Below are 21710 nucleotides of genomic sequence, written 5' to 3'. Positions count from 1 at the left end.
GCTTTGGAGACATATTGTTTAGATGGCGCATGCCCTTAAAGCAGATGGAAGCCACATGGAGGCTAACAGCCGGCTCCAATAGGAGTGGAGATAATTTGCTCCTGGTAGCGTCAGTTCCCATTATGCAGAGAACATTATGCAGATCCACAAACACTTTAATGATGGGACGCCTCCATGACAATTTAATCACAGGGGATGAGCGTGACCAGTGATCACACCCTTGCACCTTATAGATGATTTAGCGACGTTTCAGGGATGTTAAGCCTCTGTGTGATAATCTCCTGTGCTATATCATAGACCTTTGGTCTGGGTGACAACACAACTTTTGGGACATCTTCTTTGGCCAGCACACCATTGCTTCAGTTTCTCTTAGCAAGGACTCACCTGCCACTACCACCTGCCTTTTCTCCCTTTGGATATTTGCATTTATAGAATCCTTTCAAGTAACTTCCATGCTCTATGAGAACTGAGGCCGTGGCCCCTGTATCCATGTCTCTTAATTCCTCTGATTAAGAGGAGAATTTGGAATCAATTGCAGAACTCCAAACTCATAGCATGGTTCTTGACAGTTCTGCCTCTCCATGTCACATCTGTCCAGCTGTCTGCCTCCTGTGTTTGGGATCTGTCTGGATCCTGAGAGGCATCTCCTGTGGACCTTCCAGAAGATTCTGCTTCACTCTTTCCAAAACTGCTTCATCCTCCTTGATAAGTTGAAGTGTAGATAAACAGGCCTCAAGCTGCACTTATTCTTCTATCAGGGCAAACAGCTTCAATATGTGGCAAATATAGTCACCGCCACATCATATGGCACATGTGTTGCAGATCACAACAACAGTTTCCTCACTATCCATGTTCAGTCATCATCCTATATAGGCAGCATTATAGCACTTCAGATCTCCTCCTCACACTACCCTACAAAACACCAATACAAAATACCTCTTTTCCTTTTTCTTGTTCACCCAGTTGCAGAGACTGAGGCAGCAGCTATACAGAGCTAGCACCAATCAATTTAGCAACTTACTTTCAGCTGAAGACCTGCCCCCTCAGACTAGGGAGAGCACATAGCCCAAATAAATTATTCTGGTATTTAAACAATTTAATTTCCTTCATGTAATTTAGTGGTTCTCAAACTTTTTACCTTTGTGATCCTCTTTTACATCTACATGTGGACACTGCGCACGCCCTCCCAGTCAAAATATTTTGTTTGTTAAATGTGCGTATTTTTGTTCACACATTAGTGTATATTTGTATTTAAGAATTTTATACGGAAATAACTCTCCTCCTCCTCCTACTCCCCATCCTTCTCAGGCAGAGGCATCAAGTGTCCTCCTTGCCTTTTGCTTTCCCTTCAGAACATTAAAAAGTTTGGGAAGGGGAGAAGGAGGAGAAAGCCAGGGAAGGGTGAGTGGATCAGGGCCTCCAAGTCTAGCAATCCCTTTGAGCACCTCTTGTGCCTCCTGGTGGGTCCCTCCCCATAGTTTGAGAAGCACTGGGGTAATTCATTATGGGGTTATTTTACAATAATCCAGAGCTCACCTTTATATGTTTTTGAGGCATAACTGGCAAGTGCTGGGGATCCTATTTTGAACTGAGTAGGACTCAGCCCATGCAACCTGAGCCCATCTGTTGACTTGCTGTTAAACCTTTCAGGTGAAGAGTGACAGAATGCCACCCAAGCTATGTAATTCATTTGCTTATTATTCTGGCTTGTCCACAGGAGTGAGCATTTGAAGTGTGCAAGGGCATTTCTAGAGGGCTGCAGGTGATATACACAGTACTGAGTGACACTTTAGAAGGATATGTCTGCTTGTGGTGTGGAGACTCAAGGTCCTGAGATGGACCTGCTCTACCTGCCTCAAGGCAGCAAGCATGCTAGCTGGGACACTGTTGGCATGCCACAGTGAACTCCTGGAAGACTCTACTGTCACAAATGATGACTGGGCCACTTTGGGAACTGTGAACAAGGCAGATAGACTGGAACAACTTGGGCCACAGACAGTCCCTTTGGGCATCCTGGTCCATTAGCCGTCTGCAGCAAGTAGACTGGAGCCTTTCTCTTCCACAGTGCCCTGATCTACTCCTGAGGGACCATTGGCTTGGGGATTCTGAACTTGGAAGTAACAGCATGAGTTACTCCAGAAGAAGCCCTGTCCAGAGGAGGGCGACCAAAATGATGAAAGGTCTGGAAACCATGCCCTGTCAGGAGTGACTTAGGGAGTGCAATATGTTTAGGCTGGAGAAGAGAAGGTTAAGAGGTTATATGATAGCCCTGCTTAAATATTTGAAGTGATGGTATGCTGAGGATGGAGCAAGCTTGTTTTCTGCTGCTCCAGAGATTAGGACACAGATCAATAGATGCAAGCTACAGGAAAAAACATTCCATCGAAACATTAGGAAGATCTTCCTGGTGGTAAAGAGCTGTTTGACAGTGAAAGACACTCCCCTGGAGGGTGGTGGAGTATCCTTCTTTAGATGTTTTTAAACAGAGGCTGGATGGCCATTTGTTGGGAGTGCTTTGATACTCTGTTCCTGTATGGCAGGGGGTTGGACTGGATGGCCCTTGAGGTCTCTTCCAACTCTATGGAGATTATCGGATGGGGAATGACACGTCCTTGTCCCATCCTTTTCCTGTTTTTATAGTGTGACCGAGAGAAGGTTTTTATAGGACATCACACTTATCCCGGCATTATCCTGTCCAGAAAGTGCGATTGACCATGATTCCTTGAAGGACTTTCAAACATCGCACAGATCCTGTCATTGTCCTGGCATTGAAGCGGCATCATCCGACATTTTGCATTAATGGGAGTTTGTATTAATGCAATGCCACTTTATGATGGGACAATAGTCCTGTGATTTGAAAGGCTTTCGCGAGATTGCAGTCAAAGACGGGCTAAGGTTGGGCAAGCAATCCTGTCCTTATCCCATCTGTGTGTGATAATCTCCTATGATTCTATGATTCTAACCCTAGTGATGCCACTGGAAATGTGTGAAGGGAGAACTTTTGAAAAAGCTTTGGTTGCTGCTCACATGAAGTTGTGAATGGATAATGACTGCCTTCCCTATTGTTTTAGGTTGGGAGAAACTGGGCAAGGTATCATGGTATCTTTCACTCTTCTTTCAGTTCTTTGCCTAGTGTGATCCCCCCCAACAGTTCCATTCCCCCTTTTCATTGCCATAGCTATCTAGCAGCATTTGAGCTACAGATTACATTTTAGCCACTTTTGATCAGTTCATTAATTACAGAAAAAAATAACATGGCCAAGACTGGTATAGTTAACCTAGCATAAAGGGAGCAATTTTTCTGTCTGCTGTATAGGATCGCATATAATAACTGCAAGATTTCTGTGTTAAAGGTATAAAGACAGAATTGGTGAGAGACGAAAAAGCCCTGGAAACAGCACTACACAAAGATGCTCTTGGAGTTGTATTTCAGGATGATGTTTCCTATCGACTCAGATTTCCTGCCTATCGTGTTCCTTGGCCAGATGATTTAACTGGAAACATAGGTAATTCAACATGAATTTGGTCTCAATGTGGGTCAGGACCATGCACTTCAGTGTAAAAAGAAAAGCGAGGATCAAAAATGAGGGCCTGAATATTTCATTTGCTATATTGTTATACCTTTAGGCCAAAGCCCTGTGGGAAATAAATATATATTAACTTTATGAACCAATACTTCCCTAAATCTCCTAAAATTTACCTACTATAGATGACTCTGTCCACTTTCTTCACACCATGCAATATTTTAAACACCTTTATTGTGTCTCCTGTTACCTCCCTTTATTAATTTTGTTTTCCTTTCAACACCTTTTCAGTCTCTACAATATTGTTTTTGAGATGCAGTTATCAGATCTATACCCAGTATTCTATAAGATTCCACTATCCACTTATATAAAGGCACTACAATATTAGCAGTTTAATTTTGTGGGTGAAACATACAGGAGATTATCACACAGTATAAGGAGGGATTGCTCCTGTCCTTATCCTGAAGTAATCCTTATCGCATCTGTGTATATCCCATCCTTCTTCTGTCAATGGCACCCATCATTGTATTAATGGGAGTTTCCATTAATACAAAGTGACAGGGCTATACCACTTTAGCAAGTCATTAGCCAAGATATGAGACAAAATATGCAATCATAATTCTGCCAAAATCTTTTGTGAGAAATATACTTGTCACTGAAACTTTCAGTATGTTTAGCCAATAAGCAAAGTTTCACAGTAAGACTAACATTCAAGGCATTAAAGGCCCGGTACATACCGCCCCGAAGGACACCCTCGTCACATGCGAGGGGTGCCCCACCCACACGTACCTCGTCCTTCACATGTGATGAGGGTGTCCTCACTGTGTAGTGAACGCATGCACAGCGATGATGTTACTGCTGCGCAGCATCCAAATGGAGCTGCGCAGCAGCTATGTGCTTGCGCCGCCACAAGCTATTTGCAGCGAGTGCTGCTTTTTAGCGGTCCTTTTATTTCCATGTATTAGCACCACTGCTATGCAGCAAAGAGAGTCGGCCCCTGGCCACCTCTTCCTGGCACTCTGTACCGTCCCATAGATTTATAATCCTAGAGTAATGGGAAGTGGAGGAGGAAGAGCTACCTTTTGAGGCAAAGCCTAAGTTTGCCTAGCATAATGGAGCCATAGTTGATAGATGTAAATGTATGTGCATGCACATTCACTCATACAACAATATAAACTCGCAGCATCATACTCTGATAAAAGCTGCTAGTACTATAATAAAATTGTTGGTATTTAGGAAATTAGGATTTCATATGCCATGGAGGCTTGATTTTCATAAAAGAGAATGAAACGAGAATCTTATACATCCAGGGCTTGACTTCCAGGCAAAATTAAAATCTCCACCATACCCCACAGTGTCTCCCTCGCTTGTGTTTTGTACCTGTTGCCATGCCTCCCACCTATTCTTTTTTCCCCTCATTGCTTGCCTGATGTTGCACTACTGCCAATCTACTACCGGCAGAGCCAAGGTGTTTGGAGAAAACAACGGACAATCTTTTACACATAGGGGTAGTGTACAAGCAGTGATGATACTTTATGTATATTTGCACAATATGCCGATTAGACCACCTGGGTTTGTGGATCTGTCCTTCCTAGGACTGCTCCTCTCTGTGCTGAATCTGACCACCACCATCAAAATGTGAGAATGCATCCTTAGAACTCAGGAAGAAGCACTTATAAACCCCTGCAACTCTGCACACCTCTTTCCTGGAGAGAGAGGGGGGCTTTACAGATCGCCTCAAAGTGGTGGTCTGCAGCCACCCTTTTACTAGCCGTATCTGTGTCATGGCAACCTCACGCCATGGCCCTGATCCAGCCTCTGGAGAGCGCAAAAAGGAGCCGCAAAAAGCAGCTCCTTTTTGCACCCTCCAAAGGGCACCATAGCCATGGCGCCCCAGCTTTATGATGCCCCTTGTGGATGCAGCACTGGAAGGGCGTCATGATAGTGCATGCTGTGTGGACCGGCATGTGCCAAAATGACACCCTGGGGGCAGGGTTAGGATGTCCAGCGTGCGGATGCTGCACCATAACTCTGCCCACAGGCTGGCACAAAATGCCGATCTGTATAGCGCATGAGACACTGGTTGCGCCCAATGTTGAACTCAGTTTTCAGTTCTCAGAATCTGGGTTCCCTTTGTATTTGTATTTATTTTTGCCTTCCTTCTGGACAAAAAAACACACATACAACTGCAGGACACACTAAAAAGCCAGTCTTAAAAAGTGGTATTTCTTTAAAAGTAAAGACAATATACTTGGGATAGATTTGCTACATGGCACAAGGAACAAATAAGTGTAAAAATGAGAGGAATGTATTCTCCCTTGCCATTAAAGATATTTTATGGAAACTGCCAGATTTTCCTGCTAATTGCAACATTATTAGTTTACAAGATTGTATATAGTTAGGTAACATGTGCATGTATGTTTATTGCGTGTAGATTTCTGTTACAACTATTCATCACCATATTGCTCTTCTCCAAAGTATTGGTTCGAAGGATTTGTATCATTGCAGTCCAGTATTGATAGTGCTCTTATTGAAGTAAGTAATCATTTGAAACAAGTCTTTTCTTTTTCTTTAATTGCATTATTACATGATTCCTCATGCCCAGCATATCAAATTTAGAAGGTACAAATGTGTTTTATGCAGGTTGGGGATAAAATATCATAACTGGAAATAAACTACAGTAGAATCATGGGGGAACTATGTCATGGTATATAGACCTTGTAGTAAGTTTTTTCAGGTGCAGAAAGAAAACAGAAGGAGGAGTTAGGCACAGCTGTTATCTGTCTGACTCAGCTGCACTCACTCTGAGGAAAGAGCGAGGGCAGGAATCAAGGTCACCTTGTGTGCTTGTATTAAATTGGAACCTGTAGCCATTATGTTTTGCTGCCATCAAAGCCTTGTTGACTGAAGTGCTGTCCATGTCTTTCCTCAAGCCTGATCAGCAACCTATGTTCTTTAAAGGTGATACATTGTGCTTCTGCAGTCTGCATGTGTCCTGGGTGAGCACGAATGTCTTTCTGGACTTTTCTGCAACTATTAAAGGTCCAAGACCTCTGTAATAAGAAAAGGGGTAAAGGAGTAAGGAAAAAAAAGGGTTACGGGGTGCACAAAGTACTTTGGGTGTCAGGTTATGTATCCTGTGTCACATGCAAAGTATTCATGCTGCAGATATTTTTAAATATCACAGAGGGTTTACTGTGGCCCATTTTAACATCTTGCCATCTGCCCTACTTTAAGGAAAATACTTATGTGTTTTCTATGTAAAGTGTATCTGCTATGCCCTCGTCAGTCATGCATGGATTAAATGGTGAACAAAGTTAATAGAATCATAGAGTTGGAAGAGACCACTAGGGCCATCCAGTCCAACCCCCTGCCATGCAGGAAATCCAAATCAAAGCATCCCCGACAGATGGCCATCCAGCCTCTGTTTAAAGACCTCCAAGGAAGGAGACTCTATCACCCTCTGAGGGAGTGCATTCCACTGTCAAACAGCCCTTACTGTCAGGAAGTTCCTCCTAATGTTCAGGTGGAATCTCTTTTCCTGTAGCTTGCATCCATTGTTCCAGGTTCTGTTCTCTGGAGCAGCAGAAAATAAGCTTGCTCCCTCCTCAACATGACATCCCTTCAAATATTTAAATAGGGCTATCATATCACCTCTTAACCTTCTTTTCTCCAGGCTAAACATCCCCAGCTCCCTAAGTCATTCCTCATAGGACATGGTTTCCAGACCCTTCACCATTTTAGTCGCCCTCCTTTGGACACGCTCCAGTTTCTCAATGTCCTTTCTGAATTGTGGCGCCCAGAACTGGACACAATATTCCAGGTGGGGCCTGACCAGAGCAGAATATAGTGGCACTATTTCTTCTCTTGATCTAGACACTATACTTTTATTGATGCAGCCTAAAATTGCATTGGCCTTGTTAGCTGCCACATTGCACTGTTCACTCATGTTCAACTTGTGGTCTACTTGGACTCCCAGATCCCTTTCACATGTACTTTCATTTAGCCAGGTGTCCCCAATCCTATATTTGTGCATTTTATTTTTCCACCCTAAGTGCAATACCTTACATTTCTCCGTGTTGAATTTCATTTTGTTAGCTTTGACCCAGCTTTCTAGTCTATTCAAGTCATTTTGAATTTTGATCCTGTCCTCTGGGGTATTAGCTATTCCTCCTAATTTGGTGTCATCTGCAAATTTGATAAGTATGCGCCCAATTCTGTCATCCACGTCATTGATAAAGATGTTGAATAGCACTGGGCCCAGGACAGAGCCCTTTGGGACCCCACTGGTCACTTCCCTCCAGGATGAAAAGGAGCCATTGTTGAGCACCCTTTGCGTTCAGCCGGTGAACCAATTACAGATCCATTTAACAGTTCCTTTGTCTAGCCCACATTTTACAAGCTTGTTTGCAAGAATGTCATGGGAAACCTTGTCAAAGGCCTTACTGAAATCAAGATATACTATATACACAGCATTCCCTTCATCTACCAAGCTGGTAATTTCATCAAAGAAAGAGATTAGATTTGTCTGGCATGACTTCTTTCTCTGAAACCCATGTTGACTTTTTGTGATTATGGAATTGCCATCTAGATGTTGACAGACTCTTTGTTTAATGATCTGCTCTAGAATCTTTCCTAGTACTGATGTCAGACTAACTGGACGATATTTGTTGGGTTCCTCTTTTTTTCCCCTTTTTGAAGATGGGGACAATGTTTGCCCTCCTCCAGTCTGCTGGGATTTCTCCTGTTCTCCAGGAGTTTTCAAAGATTATTGCCAATAGCTCTGATATTACATTTGCCAGTTTTTTTTAATACCCTTGGACGGAGTTCATCTGGTCCTGGAGTTCTGCTGCTTATATACATGTGTGCATTTGCCTTCAAGTCGTCTGTTAACTTTTGGTGACCTCATGAATTTCATAGGATTTTCTTAGGCAAGCAATATACAGAAGTGGTTTTGCTAGTTCCTTCCTATATTATATCTATCCCCAGTTAAAAGATCTGATTTTGAAGGTGTTCCCAGGCAGACCTGATCATTTTTACATCTCACTTTTTCTTTCACATTATTCCATAGAATCTGTTCCAAAGGTTCTGTGATTTAGTATTAAATTAGCAGTAGAACTACCAGAAGTAAATTGGACAAACATTATCATGGTATGCTTCAGTTCCAGTGAATGCTATTAGTCTTGACATGGTGCTGGCTTCTATATTGTCACCCATGTATATATACAGGAACTTTTGTCCTTATCAGCTGTTCATTTTTCCTGATCTCTTATTGCCTCACAACCATTTGGGTTGTGTCTAATCTATGATCATAATAAAGTATGTTATTGTTTTTGTTGTATAATAAGCACATAATTCATACAATATGCAAATATGGTCACTTGAATTTAAGGGAGAAGAATGTGATAACCCTACGACAGAGAAAGAGCATAATATTACTCGTTACTTTGCAAAGAACAGGAAAATCCTATTCTTTCAAAAAGTGCTGGAGAATCCCAGTTTGGGTACGAGATGTCTCTGGCCTGGGCATGGAGGTGTGCAATAAAAGCTGTGTTTAAAAGTTTTCATCCTGCGCCGAGGTCAGGAGGGAAGGACGGAACAGGGCAGTACGATAATCTTCATGGTTAAATGTGGGGCAGACGCATATGAAAAAGTATCAAGAGGAAATCATCACTGCCTTTTTTTTTTTTTTTTAGGCTGGAGCATGGTCACATAATCTTCCTTACAATGGTATATTGCAGACTTTATAGCCTTTGACCCCTTTCTGTAAAATAGAGTTAAGTGGCAGAATAAGAAGTGAAGATTATAGGCCTTTTTGCATATAGAGGTAATCTTTTTAAAAATATGTTTTCTTTTTAAGCAACTGACCAACCATTCTGTTTGGGATGAAATGAAATCCATCAGTGGAATCCGTATGAGATCTCCTTTTATTACGCCTACATATCAAATGGAAATCTGTGTGTTCTTTTTTGCTGTAATAGTGTGCTTTTCTCCATTCATGTACTTCTTGTCACAAAATGTTTCAAGAGAGAAAAGGAAATTAAAGGAGGTGATGAAGACAATGGGGCTACGAGACACAGCATTCTGGTGAGCTATGAGACTGGCTATAATACATTAATTCTTAGTGGGAGACAATAGCTTCATCTCAGAAGTTGAAGAAGGGAATGATATGAATTCAGCATATTGGAGTGTCTGTGTTTAGTACATCTGTCTTTATATTTAATAAAGACTTGCTTGGGACTGCTTCTATCCTAGGTGCTTTCACAGCTGAACTTAACAATACATTACACATGAGTCACCTGCTGCATTGGGCCCCTAAGATGAGTTCTTCTTGTTCCTCTAAAAAATTAAGCATATTTCCCTGAATGACAACATCCTCATGTTGTGCATTTCCCTGTCCCTCCTCCGTTTGTCTAGAGCAGGAAAGCGTTGAGGCCTATCCTCTTACGTATGGTCCCAGGGAAAAGTTTTGAAGGACACTGTACTTACATGTCCAATTTACTGTCCTCTTCTTCCTTTCTCATTCTGCAAGGCTTCATGCCAATGTTATATCAAGGTTCAACTTGCCAAGAAAGCTAACAATCCATTTATATTTGTAGGTTATCCTGGGGTATTCTATATGCTGTTTACATTGTTATCACATCCTGTGTGTTGGCATCTTTTCTGAATAATTGGTATTTCACATGCAGCAGCTTTTTTGCCTTGTTCCTTCTGTTCTTCATTTATGGCATCTCATCCGTAAGTCTTTGATTTTCATAGTATAACCTTTCAGTATTTTTCATTCAGGGCTGAAATATGCTAAAGCTCATGAAATCTTGGATAGCACGCAGGGGGTGGGGGTGGCACTGTATTATCACTTATCTGGAATTCTGAAATAATCTAAAATGGTTCACATGGGTGGCTGTGATGGTGACACCTTTGCTTTCTGATGGCTCAGTGCACATACACACTTTGTTTCATGCACAAAATTATAAAAAAATATTGTGTATAAAATTACCTTCAGGTTTTGTATGTAAGGTGTATATGGCCGGTTACAAATCGGCATTTGGGACATCCAGAGGACGTCCCATTTTTTAAAAGGGGCGTCTCTTCTAGATGCCCCTGGGCCTAATACGGACTCCTTCCGTACAAGATGGCACCAGCCCTTCTACATGGCCGGCGCCATCTTTGCGTATGGACGCTGAGCGTTCGTACGCGTCGCGTCCTTTGTGACGTGGCGAGTGCGCCCCTGGCGCCTCGCTACGTCACAAACGCAAAAAAAAAAACACGACACTAAAGAAGCTCCATTTTGGAGCTTCTTTTTCAGTCTGCACGGGAGCCGCGCCGTGTGAAGGCTCCGGCTCCTCCACGGACTAACCGGTGGCGGCGGCAGAGCGCCGCAAAGCGGCGGTTTGTATCCCGCCTATGAATGAATTTTGTGTTTAGAGTTAGGTCTGATCTCTCTGTTGCCTCATTTATAAAATACAATTTTGTCAGACCAAAACTACTGGACAATCTTAATTCTTGTGTGGTAAAACAAAAAATCTACATTCCTCACATATGTGGAGATTGTTTTTTCTTTGTACATGTACAGAAGAACTCTCACATATGATGCATATATACTGGATTCTACTTAATATGTTTTTATAATTAGTAATGGAAACTAAACTGGTTGTTTCCTCTTCTTTCAGATATCCTTCTGTTTCATGATCAGTTCTATTCTCAAAAAGCCTAAAGAGACATCCTTTGTTGTTTTCATCCTCATTTTCTTTTTTGGAGGTCTAAGTATTCTTCTATTGGTCTCTAGAATTCCTGCACCTTTGGAATGGATTTTGAGCATCTTCTGCCCTTTTGCCTTTGGTGCTGGAATCATAAAGGTGCAGTATTACATTTTGGTTGGAGTTTGTAAAAGTGACTGAGTTTGCCCAAACTGGAAACTCCTTATTTAAGAAACCAAAACCTTTAAGGAAAATCACATAGCTCTCAGATTTGGAGACTGTTACCCTAAGAAAGGTGTAGGGGGGATGGCAGGGTCTCACTTTCCCACCCAGCCAGCAGAGCCACCCGACCCTGAAGGCATCTCTTCCCACCAGCACACCAGGTGTGATACACCCGCCCCCCCGTGACATTCCTGCCTGGCAACTGCAGCTTCTCTCCAGCTCCAGCTCTCACTATCTTTCTGCATGTAACTAGCAATCCACCCCATTTCTTAGGGTTCCCCATCCACCAGGGCAAACCAATACAGTTGGTTCTCTATATCCACGGGTTTTGTACCAATGGATCAAACCATGAACAGTTTGAAAATATTTTTAAAAATATAAATTTCAAAAAACAAACCTTAATTCTACCATTTCATATAAGGAATACCATTTTTACTATGCCATTGTATTTAATGGGACAAGCATCCATGGGTCTTGGTATCCATGGGGGTGGGGTGGGATGGGATACTGGGACCAAACCTCAGCGGATATCAAAGTCTCACTGTATTCGTAGGTGTTACATCTGCAGGTATCTTTATTAAAGGGTTAATTGAATTTCAAGCTTTTGTCCTCATTAGGCTTTGAGCCATAGGAGCTTAAACTTTGCTCTTTTATACAGATTTCTCTTTATCAAAAATATGGGAAAGCCTTCAATGTGACTGAAGTGATGATGGGACCATGCCCCTATGTCCTATTTTTGGACAGTGTTTTATATATGCTGCTGGCATTGTATTTTGACAGAGTGGTTGCTGGTAAGCATATCTTAATTAATATCAAATAGCTTGAAGTTTGCATGTCCTTATATATGTATAATAAAGTTATTGTCAAAAGGTATTTTGTATGAATCGTGAATCAAATAGTTTGGCTTCCACTTTCTCTGATGATATCCTTTTGGAATTAAAGTAATAAAGAGCAACCAGTGACAGTTAATGAAATCCCCAGGATCTCACAAAGCTCCTGGAGGCAAAAGTGGAATTATTCTCTAAATGAGAGGTGGGCAACTGTGGGAGGTTAGAGAACTGCATTAGCCCACTAGGAAACCTTGGAGGCCCACATACATCCCACTGCACTCCCACAAACATATTCTCTTTGCCCCCAAATATCCTCTAGAGGATGTGGGCAGCATTTTTGCCATATCCTGTCCTTGAAGGGAGAGGAGAGGCAGCTTTTGTGGCCGGAGAGTGGGATATAAAGACTATAAATAAATAATAGGCCAAGAAGACCCCTCCTCTTTACAACAGGAATTGACCAGAAGTTGCTTCCTGTACACTTTTTTGTATTTTAAACAAAGGCTTCTCCTGGCTTGAAAATAGGCCTGAGGGCCCAAAAGGCATGGTGAAAATGCCTCCATGTCCCATAGAGGGCATTTAGGGCATTTGAGAGCAAACATTTGCTTTTTAAATCATTTTTTGTCACTTGAGGGCTTTGGTCTCCCATAACAAACAGCCCTAAGGCTCTGCATGCAGCTTATGGCCTACTTTGAATTGTTCTCTAAACTGTTTTTTAATGCCTTTGTCCAACCAATTTCTGTGCCAAAATAAAAATATTTTGCACCTATACAGGGTTGAATATTCTGAGTACATAACAATGCCAGTTAAAACAACCTAAATTCCAGGTTATAACACAACAAAATGTGGTAAAATCAAAGGGGATAAATATTTCTTCAAGGCAGTGTGTGTGGGGAAGCGGATCGCTCCCATCCTTATCCCGTCCTTATTGCATCAGGCTTATCCCATCCTCTTCCTGTCAGTGAAGTGGAATGGCCCAGTCACTTTATATTAACAGAGTGGATGGGATAATGACAGAATGTCCGGGAATGCTGCCAGCACTCACACAAACAAACGCTGATAGTGATGGCTCAGCAAGGAAAACAAACTAGGCAGCTGAGAGACAGTCTACAGACCTTTCTATAGTCCGAGGGAAGCAAGCCACAAACAAAAGTCAGGGTCAGGATACCAGAAGTCATAGAAGCCAGTTCAGTCCAGGGTCAGGGAAGCCAGAAGGTTTGGAGTAGTCAAGTCCGTACCAATGTCAAAGGTTCAGGGGCAAACGAAGATTCTAGAAACATGGAGGTCCAGGAGCCAGTGCCAACAGCAACCACAATGAAGGATCTGCAATAAACTCTGGCAAAGGGTCGGCGTTCTCCAGCTGCTTAAATGAGAGACGCCCTCCCTTGTGCCAGCTGTTGCTTATCTGCAGATTGCCTCTCTGCAAGCCTCTTGGATCTGCACAAGCAAGAACTCCCAGCCCTCCTTTGCCTAAACAAAGGAACCTCCATGCTTTGTTCTTCCACAGGGGCAACACTAAGTTGCTGAGCATCTGGAGGGGACCCCACAGAGTTAGGATCTGGCTGAGCCTCAACCACTGGGTCTGGAAGATCAGGGCTGCGGTCTGGCAGGGCAGAACTCTTGCACTTGAGTAGCCACAGCCTCCTCTGAGTCCTCCTCTTGGCTGGCCATGATACAGAATAAGTATGATATCATATGATAATCTTTGCACGATAAGGATGGGAGTGATCCGTTTCACTCCCCTCCTTTTCCCCATGTGATAATCTGTGTGTTGGCCCCTATGTACGTGTGCATCACAGAAGTATTATACTATTGCACCCTTTTCTTTAGGTAGTCTTCTGCTAATTTGGAAAATAGCCAGGAAGGTGCTGCACTCTACTTAAATGATTGACTAGAAAGAAAATAAATGGATGATAAAAATGGCACCCATCACAAAAGTTAAGCTGAATGTGTGCTGAGGTGTATTAGCTTCACCTGCCTGTATCAACAACATAACTCTGTAAGGTGCAGGAAGAGTAGTGCCTAGGGCATCTACATTGGTAGAAACTGTATTGTTCTTTAGAGAATTATTTGACTTTCTCCAACAACAAAAGAAAAAAAGAACAACAGAAAGAAAAAAGGCAGAACAGCAGCACATCAATGGAGCGCTGTCAAATGTAGATGCAGATTATGACTGCTAGCTTTGAAACAAGCCAGGATTTTAAATCAGCTTCAGACCATCATTTAGGATACTGGTTTATTCTAATGTATGTAATCACAGGCCCCATTCAGACTGACCTTTTTGTGCTGGAAGGAACTGGGAAGCTACAGTCCCCCCCCCCCCCCCGAATCCCTCTAGAAACATGTGCTGACTACCAATCAGGGTATTTTAACCCTGAATGCCCTCTCGGAGAAATCGGGTCAAAAGTGAAGGTGCCTTGCTTGTCAATCAAATTTAGTTCTGCACTCATCATAGGTGACGTTTTCTGCACTCATTGGGCAATCGGAAGTGTGCTTTCCCCCTCCTTTTAAAAAAAAAAACAGGTGCCAGTATGCGCAGATGCTGTCAAATTTAAAAACCTCCTCTGTGTGTGCTGTGGGTATTTGGGTCAGTGCAGGTTATGATCTTCCCTTGGCCCCGTTTTCAAATGCAAGCTAATGCCATCTCGGCATCCTGTATCCTCCCTCCTTGACACCCCAGAATGCCTCATACACATGTGATAATAATAATAATAACAATAATAACAACAACAACAATAATAAATTCCTTACCTTGGGATGCCAGAAAAGGATGTCATGCATTCTTTGCTTTCTAGGCTACCCCTGAATTACTTACAGACAGTAGCAAAAGCATTCTGTATCAATTTGCCAAATTGAAAAGAGAAACATTGTAACATTCGCATTGTAGCATTTTGAAGGGGAAAGCCTCTTGCAAAGTGCTCTTTGCAGCATTTCCTTATTGCATTGAAAAAAATATGCCTGTAGTTTGTCAAAAATAATTTAGAAAAATAAAAAAAGAGATAAAGCTGCCTGTGCAAGAGGGAGGCTTGCTCAGTCATGTGCCCTCCCTCTGACCTGCCCTGAATTGCCCTTTCCTCCTGCCCCTTCCTTCTCCTCCTCCTGCTCCATTATAGAATGCCCTCCATGGCCCCCTTCTTCCCCCGGCTTCTTCATCCTCCTCCTCCTCCGTCACTTTCTCCAGTTCCCCCCTCTGCCCTCCTTCTGACTGCCCTTTGCATCCCCTGTCAGTCACCCTGATTCCCTTTTTTTGCCTCCTGTCACCCTGATCCCCCTTTTTCCATCCTTCCTCCAGCTCCTTCCTCCTCCTCCTCCTCCTCCTTTGCCCCGATGAAGGGGAGGGAATGCCCTGCCCACTGCCCTCCCTCTGACCTAAATCCCTCTCATGAACTTGCCCCGATCATGATTGGGGGCAAGTTCATATTCACAGAACCCATTTTTTTTCCAAAAGAGATGGCTTTTACCCCAATTCCAAATGACGCACGCTAAGGGGCATTTGCCACGAAATGCTTGTGCATGCCTCGAAATCGATTGTGAGAGATTCAGGGCCAATATGAACTTCACGTGCAAGAATCGATTCCTGATCCGGGGTAAAAGGTAGTCTGAATGGCCCCACAGCTTCCTTGTTCTACCACCATGAGAAACCCCTGTGGTTGCCAGAGTGATAACTAGAGAGGGGTTCTGTACCTGTAATGCAAAGCTGAGCAAAGTGTGGCCCATAGGCTACAGTACATGCTGCGCCCAGGAGTCATAAAGTTCTCCCCAAATGCACTCTAGAGGGTTTAGGGGGCATTTTGTTTCTCCTGGGCAGCTGTTGATCCAGGCCTACTTCAAAACCAGAAGTAAGCTAGAAGTGTTTTTGGGAAAAATGCTTCATCTTTGTCCCAGGAGGGCTAAAAACAGGGTCAAAATGAGCAAGGGGGGATTAGTTTATTTTTGCAATTAAGGTACTTCCCAACAAGGTCTCCTAGGGGACTAATGTGGCCCCTGAGCTTCCCACAGTTGCTACCCCTGCTGTGCAGAAAAGGGAATTTCACTAGATATTGCTTGTTACCTGGTTGTGTGACAAGCAACACCTGCTTTAATTCCTTCTTCTACACAACCCTTAGGGTCAAGAGCACCTTCCAGTTTTTACACTGGCATCCCTAATTGTGGATTTTACAAAGAAGAATTATCTAAAGGCAAAAAGCTTGTTTACATCACAAATGACATGAATGTTTGAATTAGGCCAATTTTATGCCTTTATTCCTTTGGTTTCCCTTGTCTCCCCGTATGTTCATCTTTTGAATAACTGATACTTTAAATGTCCTGCAACATCCATTTTCCCCACCGCACACTACTTAGTGAGTCTGTTGCTATACTGACAGCAAATGCAGACTGATTCATTTCAGCTGGGTCACAAGTTCAAGAGTAAAAATGTACTGTACCTTGATATACAAGAGTTTTGATGCCTGTTTGTTTTTGTATGTCTTCTTAGACAAATATGGAGTGCCCTATTCTCCCTTCTTTTTCCTAAAGAAGTCCTACTGGTTTAAATCAAGAAACAGATTACTGGGTGATGTTTCTACCAATGAGCGAAGGAGTATCTTCAGTGATAATGTTGAACCTATGCCACCTGAATTTGATGGGAAGGACGCAATTAGGTAAAAAACAGGAGATGTGAACTACATACTGTATATTGTTGGTGTTTTGTAGATTTCTTTCACTCAGTGCTCCTGTATTCTTTTCCAACAGTAGTTGTGGTCTAGATTATTTAGGTTCTCCTATTTGGGTCTGCCAGGGAAATAGTTTGCCTTTAGGAGGGAACAGTGCACAGAGATACTGTATACACTGCAAAGAAACAAAGGTGATTCAGGTGTGCATATCAGGCTGTATATTGGGAATCCCTAATAACAGAGCAATAAGGTATTACTGACAAAACTCAGTGTATACTTAAAATTATATTACAAATTTAGATATACATTTCAACCCATTTTTGTATCACATAATGTTACAATAGAACCAACTGCTGTTCCAAATTCTTGAAAGAGCCCTTCACATATGCATTTGATATGAAATGTGTGAAAAGAATTATTTATAGTCCAGAGATCATACGGATACAGAGATGGCAAATCTGGAATTATTCAACCATTTCGTTGTTCTTCAGTCTCTATTTACAAATAAATTCTCTCTGTTAGCTCAGTATAATACCCTATCTTCTTAAATTGTGTATGCCAATGGACAAAATTACTATTTAAATGAACAAATCACTTACCAATAGTTTTCAATGCCAACAGCAATTACCTTTTTCTTTATTAATGTTATTCTTTGTTCTACAAGCCAAATCTCTTACTTATAAAATAAACAACTTACCACAACATACAAATCAACGGGTATTGTATATTTATCACAGATGTATACAGTATTTTCTAAGTTCTAACCTGAATCCTGTGATGGCTTTTTATGCCGTTATAGCTCTAATGAGGTGGTTAGATACAGAAGCAATGCTGATTAATCTCAATTAACCCACATGGCAATTAATTAACTAAATAAAACATTCTAAGGACAGCTTTTCATTTAAACCTTTAGGTATCCAGTAGGTGGCACCAAAGCACTTCCTTTGGTAAAAGCATGATGTTTTTGTCCTGATGTGTTTTTAACTGTAATACCTCCAAATCACAAAATTTGAAAGCACTGGGTCCATGACTGTGAATATAATGATGCTCATATAAAGATGTGTCTCTACTTTTATTTCTACTGGTAATTCTACTCATGTGCTCCAAAATATATATTTTAAAAGGACAACTGGTCTGGTCTATGGAAATCTATTGGCATGGACAGATAATGATATAAACACCCGATGTTTGACAAATTTGGGGTTGTTGAAATATATATAATTCTGTAAGTGTACAAGGAGTTTTGTCAGTAATAGCTTACTGATGATATTTGTGATACTATAAGTGAGGTGGGTGCTGACTTTTTTTCTGGTTGTATATTGGGAATGTCAACCAGCTGGAGGAGTATTTGAGGAAAACAGTACTCAGACTTTTTACTCTCATGACCCCCTCTACATCTACATGTGGACATCACTGTAGCATATGAGTAAAAATATTTTCTTTGCTTACTGTGTGTATTCGCTAGACGCGGATGTCAATGTAGTAAATTAACAAAAATATTTTGTTGGTTTAGTGTATGTATTTTCTACATGCCTATGTCAATGTAGTAAACGGACAAAAGTATTTTGTTGGTTTAGTGTTTGTATTTTCATTCTCTTCCATTTGCTTTGATGGAAAGGGCGTATTTTCATTTGCTTCCATTTGCTTTGAAGTACCAAAAGCCAGATGTACATACCAAAGTCACTCTGCTCTGCCCATTGTAGTATATGAGTAAAAATATTTTATTTCTTCAGTGTGCATTTGCTTTATTTGTTTATCATGCACTTCCGTTTTCTTTGATGAAAAGCATGTATTTTCATTTGCATCCATTTGCTTTGATATATCAGAAGCCATGCTGATGTTACACCCCCCACGCAGTGCAGTATAAATATTTTGTTTGTTTTGTTTGTTTTTAGTGTGCATATTTTTGTTTGCATATTCACAAACATATATTAATGTACGTTCATGAATATACATGAATATATTCCTGCAGCAGCATCCCATCCCAAGAACTGTGGCAGTGATGAGTGGATGGGTGGATGGATTGGGTGGGGGAAGAAGAAGAACTGGCTCTGGATGGCCCATGCCAAGAGGCCTTAATGCAGCAAGCTTGTCTGCTCTTCTCCCCCCTCTCCTCCCTCAGCATCTTCCTCCCTTTTTTCTTCCCCTTCAGGACAGAAAAGGTTTGAGGAGAAGAGAAGTGGTGGGGGGAGGGAAAAGAAGAAAGGCCTCCAAGTCTTGTGCCTGTTTGAGCAACTCTCACACCTGCCCTTGGGGTCCTGCTCCACCATTTGGGAAGCACTGAGATACTCTATTTGATTTGATGTATCAAAAGCCAGATTTTGGGGCTGAACATGAGGCAGGTGAAAATCAGCACTGCAGTGGTTGGGCCTTTCTCCCATGGAATTGATAAATTGCAGAGATAGTTAGAATTCAGACAAAAATCCAAGAATACACTAACCATTTATTACTTTCCAATTGTTTAGACTAAATAACATTAAAAAAACCTATGAAGTGAAAAGAACAAAAACTGAAGCCTTGAGAGGTGAGAAAATGTTCATTTCTTTCAGTTCTCTTGTCTCTTACCTTGATCCCTTTAAAAGCAAAATAATATTTTTTTCCTCTGTGAAATTCAGAGAATCTTTATTTTACAGCTTGTGAACATACTTTGTTTTTTTATCCTAAAGCACAGGGGCTTGTTCTCCTATTGCCTGGGATGTGTGTGTGGGGGGGGGGGGGGGAGCTAAAAGACACATAAATATCTAAGGGGCGGTACAGACAAGCCCCCAAAACGCAGCCTGCAACTGCCCCTTTTCGCACTGGATTGGGGCCAGGGCAGCCTCCCTGGCAGCCCTGCAGCCCCAATCTGGCATTTTTCTGGGCCATGGAGAAGTGGCAAAATGCCGCTTCTCCATGGCCCAGAAAAGGGGGTGTCCTTGGGGCTTCATGCCCCTGGATACCCTGGCCCTGCATCATTGGCGTGGCCGTGTGGTTGCTGTGCCACCGATGTGTGTGCCCCAAAGGAGCTCCGAAACAGAGCTGCTTTCCACGCCGCTGGTAAGGCGCCATAAGCGCCCTCCAGCAGTGCGGTGATGTGTCTTCTGTGACACACCATTTGGACGCATTGCATAGGACATGTCATGAATACGTGCCTCGTATGGGCAAGGCCGTGTAATCATGGCAGCACCCACACATAGTAGGGTTAGGGAGCATGCGGTGGCTACGAGCTCCCTAACCCTACTATTGGCCCCATGACGGTGCTTCCTGGCCATCTGTCTTGGGCCTAAGTACTTAGCTATATGTAAGCACTCCCCTCCAGGGAATATTTTAAGGTTGTTAATATTTTGTTGAAGGCACCAGATCTTAGTGATCTGATATTGGAAGCTAAGCACAGTTAGCTCTGGTTAGTAGACTACCAACAAGTACCAGGTACTGTTGGCTCTATTTCAGAGGAAGGAACTGCCAAAACCAAGTGAATATTCCTTGCTTATGAAAACTTAGGTTACTTGAAGACACACACACACACACACACACACACACACACACACACACACTGTCTTGAGTATGACTTGGCTAGGTTATGTGGGTCATTTAGCCCTGTTTCCCTGTGAAACTGGCACACTGGACATTGTGTGGGTTGGATCTTATGTATAATATTCAGTATAGGAGTCCCTTTGCCCCAGGATATTTTAATCTATTCCAGAATGGTAAGTAGCTGCTTCTCCTTCCTTAAATATATAGTTCCAAACAACAAACTCCTGAGCCCTTCTCCATGACAATTTTACACTTCTAAATTGGACAGAGGGAGAATGAAGGACCCTGAGTCCTTCAGGGAAGAAATCAGGCAGGAGGTGTAACCTTTTATATAAGAGACACCATTTTGCTACATCACTATATATAATGAGACTTGAGCATCCCTGGATTTTGGTATCCATGGTGTGTGTGTGTGTGTGTGTGTGTGTGTGTCCTGGAGCACACCCCAGTGTACCATTGGTAATTGTGCACCAAGAGCCCATTGTACACAATTCAAGCATGTTAGCCAAGGTTCTTTTGTCTGTATATTTCCACTGCCAGTGTGTGTTATGACTGGAGACACTTGCAAGAAGGACTATGTGGCAGAGGTAGTGAGGATGGTTTCATAATATGTTCCATCTTTATCTCAGCAGTTGCCAATTTTCACCCTGTTCAGCCAGTGTTAGAAGAGACCATAATTTCTACCTCTCAAATATGTAATTAACACATTTTCTTCGTTTCTTTTCCATTTACACTACCCATTATAGTGGCATATTCCATTTTAACTGCCATGTCGACTTTCTATGGAATCCTAAGCTTTGTAGTTTGGTGAGGCATTAGAGTCCTCTGAGTCTGAGGAGTCGGTGGAAGAGGCTTTTAACCCAGCACAGGAACCTACTTGCCAGCAGCCACTAGAGCCAGGTTCACCACAGCTTCCCTGCCCTCTGAGGAGAGCCAGACGTACTAGTATCTACCCCTACAGAGAGACGTCAGGAAAGGGAGAGATACCAATGTTCTTTGCAGTTAAGTACCAGACGAGCTATAAATATCCTCAAGCCAACATGGCTAACAACTTTCCATCTTTCTTGGGAGAAGCCTTGCTGTTGCCTTGATCCTGCATTGATTGTCAGTTGACTTGACATCTGCCTGGACTCTAACTACTCCTGTTTGCCCCTTTTGACTGCTGTACTGGACTGACTGCTGACTCATGAAAGACCTGGACTGGTTTAAATGACCAAGGCTCTCTCTGTAACCTCCTTGAAGCTGAGCTATTTCTCTTTCCCTGTGCTAAAGGCA

The 21710-nt window shown here is 42.3% G+C and overlaps 2 protein-coding genes across 7 annotated transcripts in view; both read left to right on the top strand.

Annotated features, from left to right (window-relative positions):
- Positions 1–21710, top strand: part of MAP2K6 (mitogen-activated protein kinase kinase 6) — a 1063669-nt gene that overhangs the window by 649829 nt on the left and 392130 nt on the right. The window lies entirely within an intron of this gene.
- LOC121921512 (ABC-type organic anion transporter ABCA8-like) overlaps positions 1–21710 on the top strand; it is a 102535-nt gene that overhangs the window by 14785 nt on the left and 66040 nt on the right. For 5 of the 6 annotated variants that reach the window (XR_006101961.1, XR_006101962.1, XM_042449692.1 and 2 more), the window contains exons 4-11: positions 3354–3506; positions 5959–6059; positions 9385–9611; positions 10124–10262; positions 11195–11380; positions 12102–12234; positions 16745–16910; positions 19388–19446. Coding sequence is in view for 4 of the 6 variants with exons in the window: in XM_042449692.1 (XP_042305626.1) it covers positions 3354–3506; positions 5959–6059; positions 9385–9611; positions 10124–10262; positions 11195–11380; positions 12102–12234; positions 16745–16910; positions 19388–19446 (1164 nt within the window). In the remaining 2 variants the exon portion in view is untranslated. Of the gene's footprint in view, positions 1–2065; positions 2181–3353; positions 3507–5958; positions 6060–9384; positions 9612–10123; positions 10263–11194; positions 11381–12101; positions 12235–16744; positions 16911–19387; positions 19447–21710 lie in introns of all 6 variants that reach the window. The other variant, XM_042449694.1, reaches the window with a different exon arrangement.

Source organism: Sceloporus undulatus, chromosome 2 (assembly GCF_019175285.1).
Source record: "Sceloporus undulatus isolate JIND9_A2432 ecotype Alabama chromosome 2, SceUnd_v1.1, whole genome shotgun sequence".
Taxonomy (NCBI): Eukaryota; Metazoa; Chordata; class Lepidosauria; order Squamata; family Phrynosomatidae; genus Sceloporus; species Sceloporus undulatus.
The sequence above is the reverse complement of the archived record's forward strand: the minus strand, read 5'-3'. Positions and strand labels throughout refer to the sequence as shown.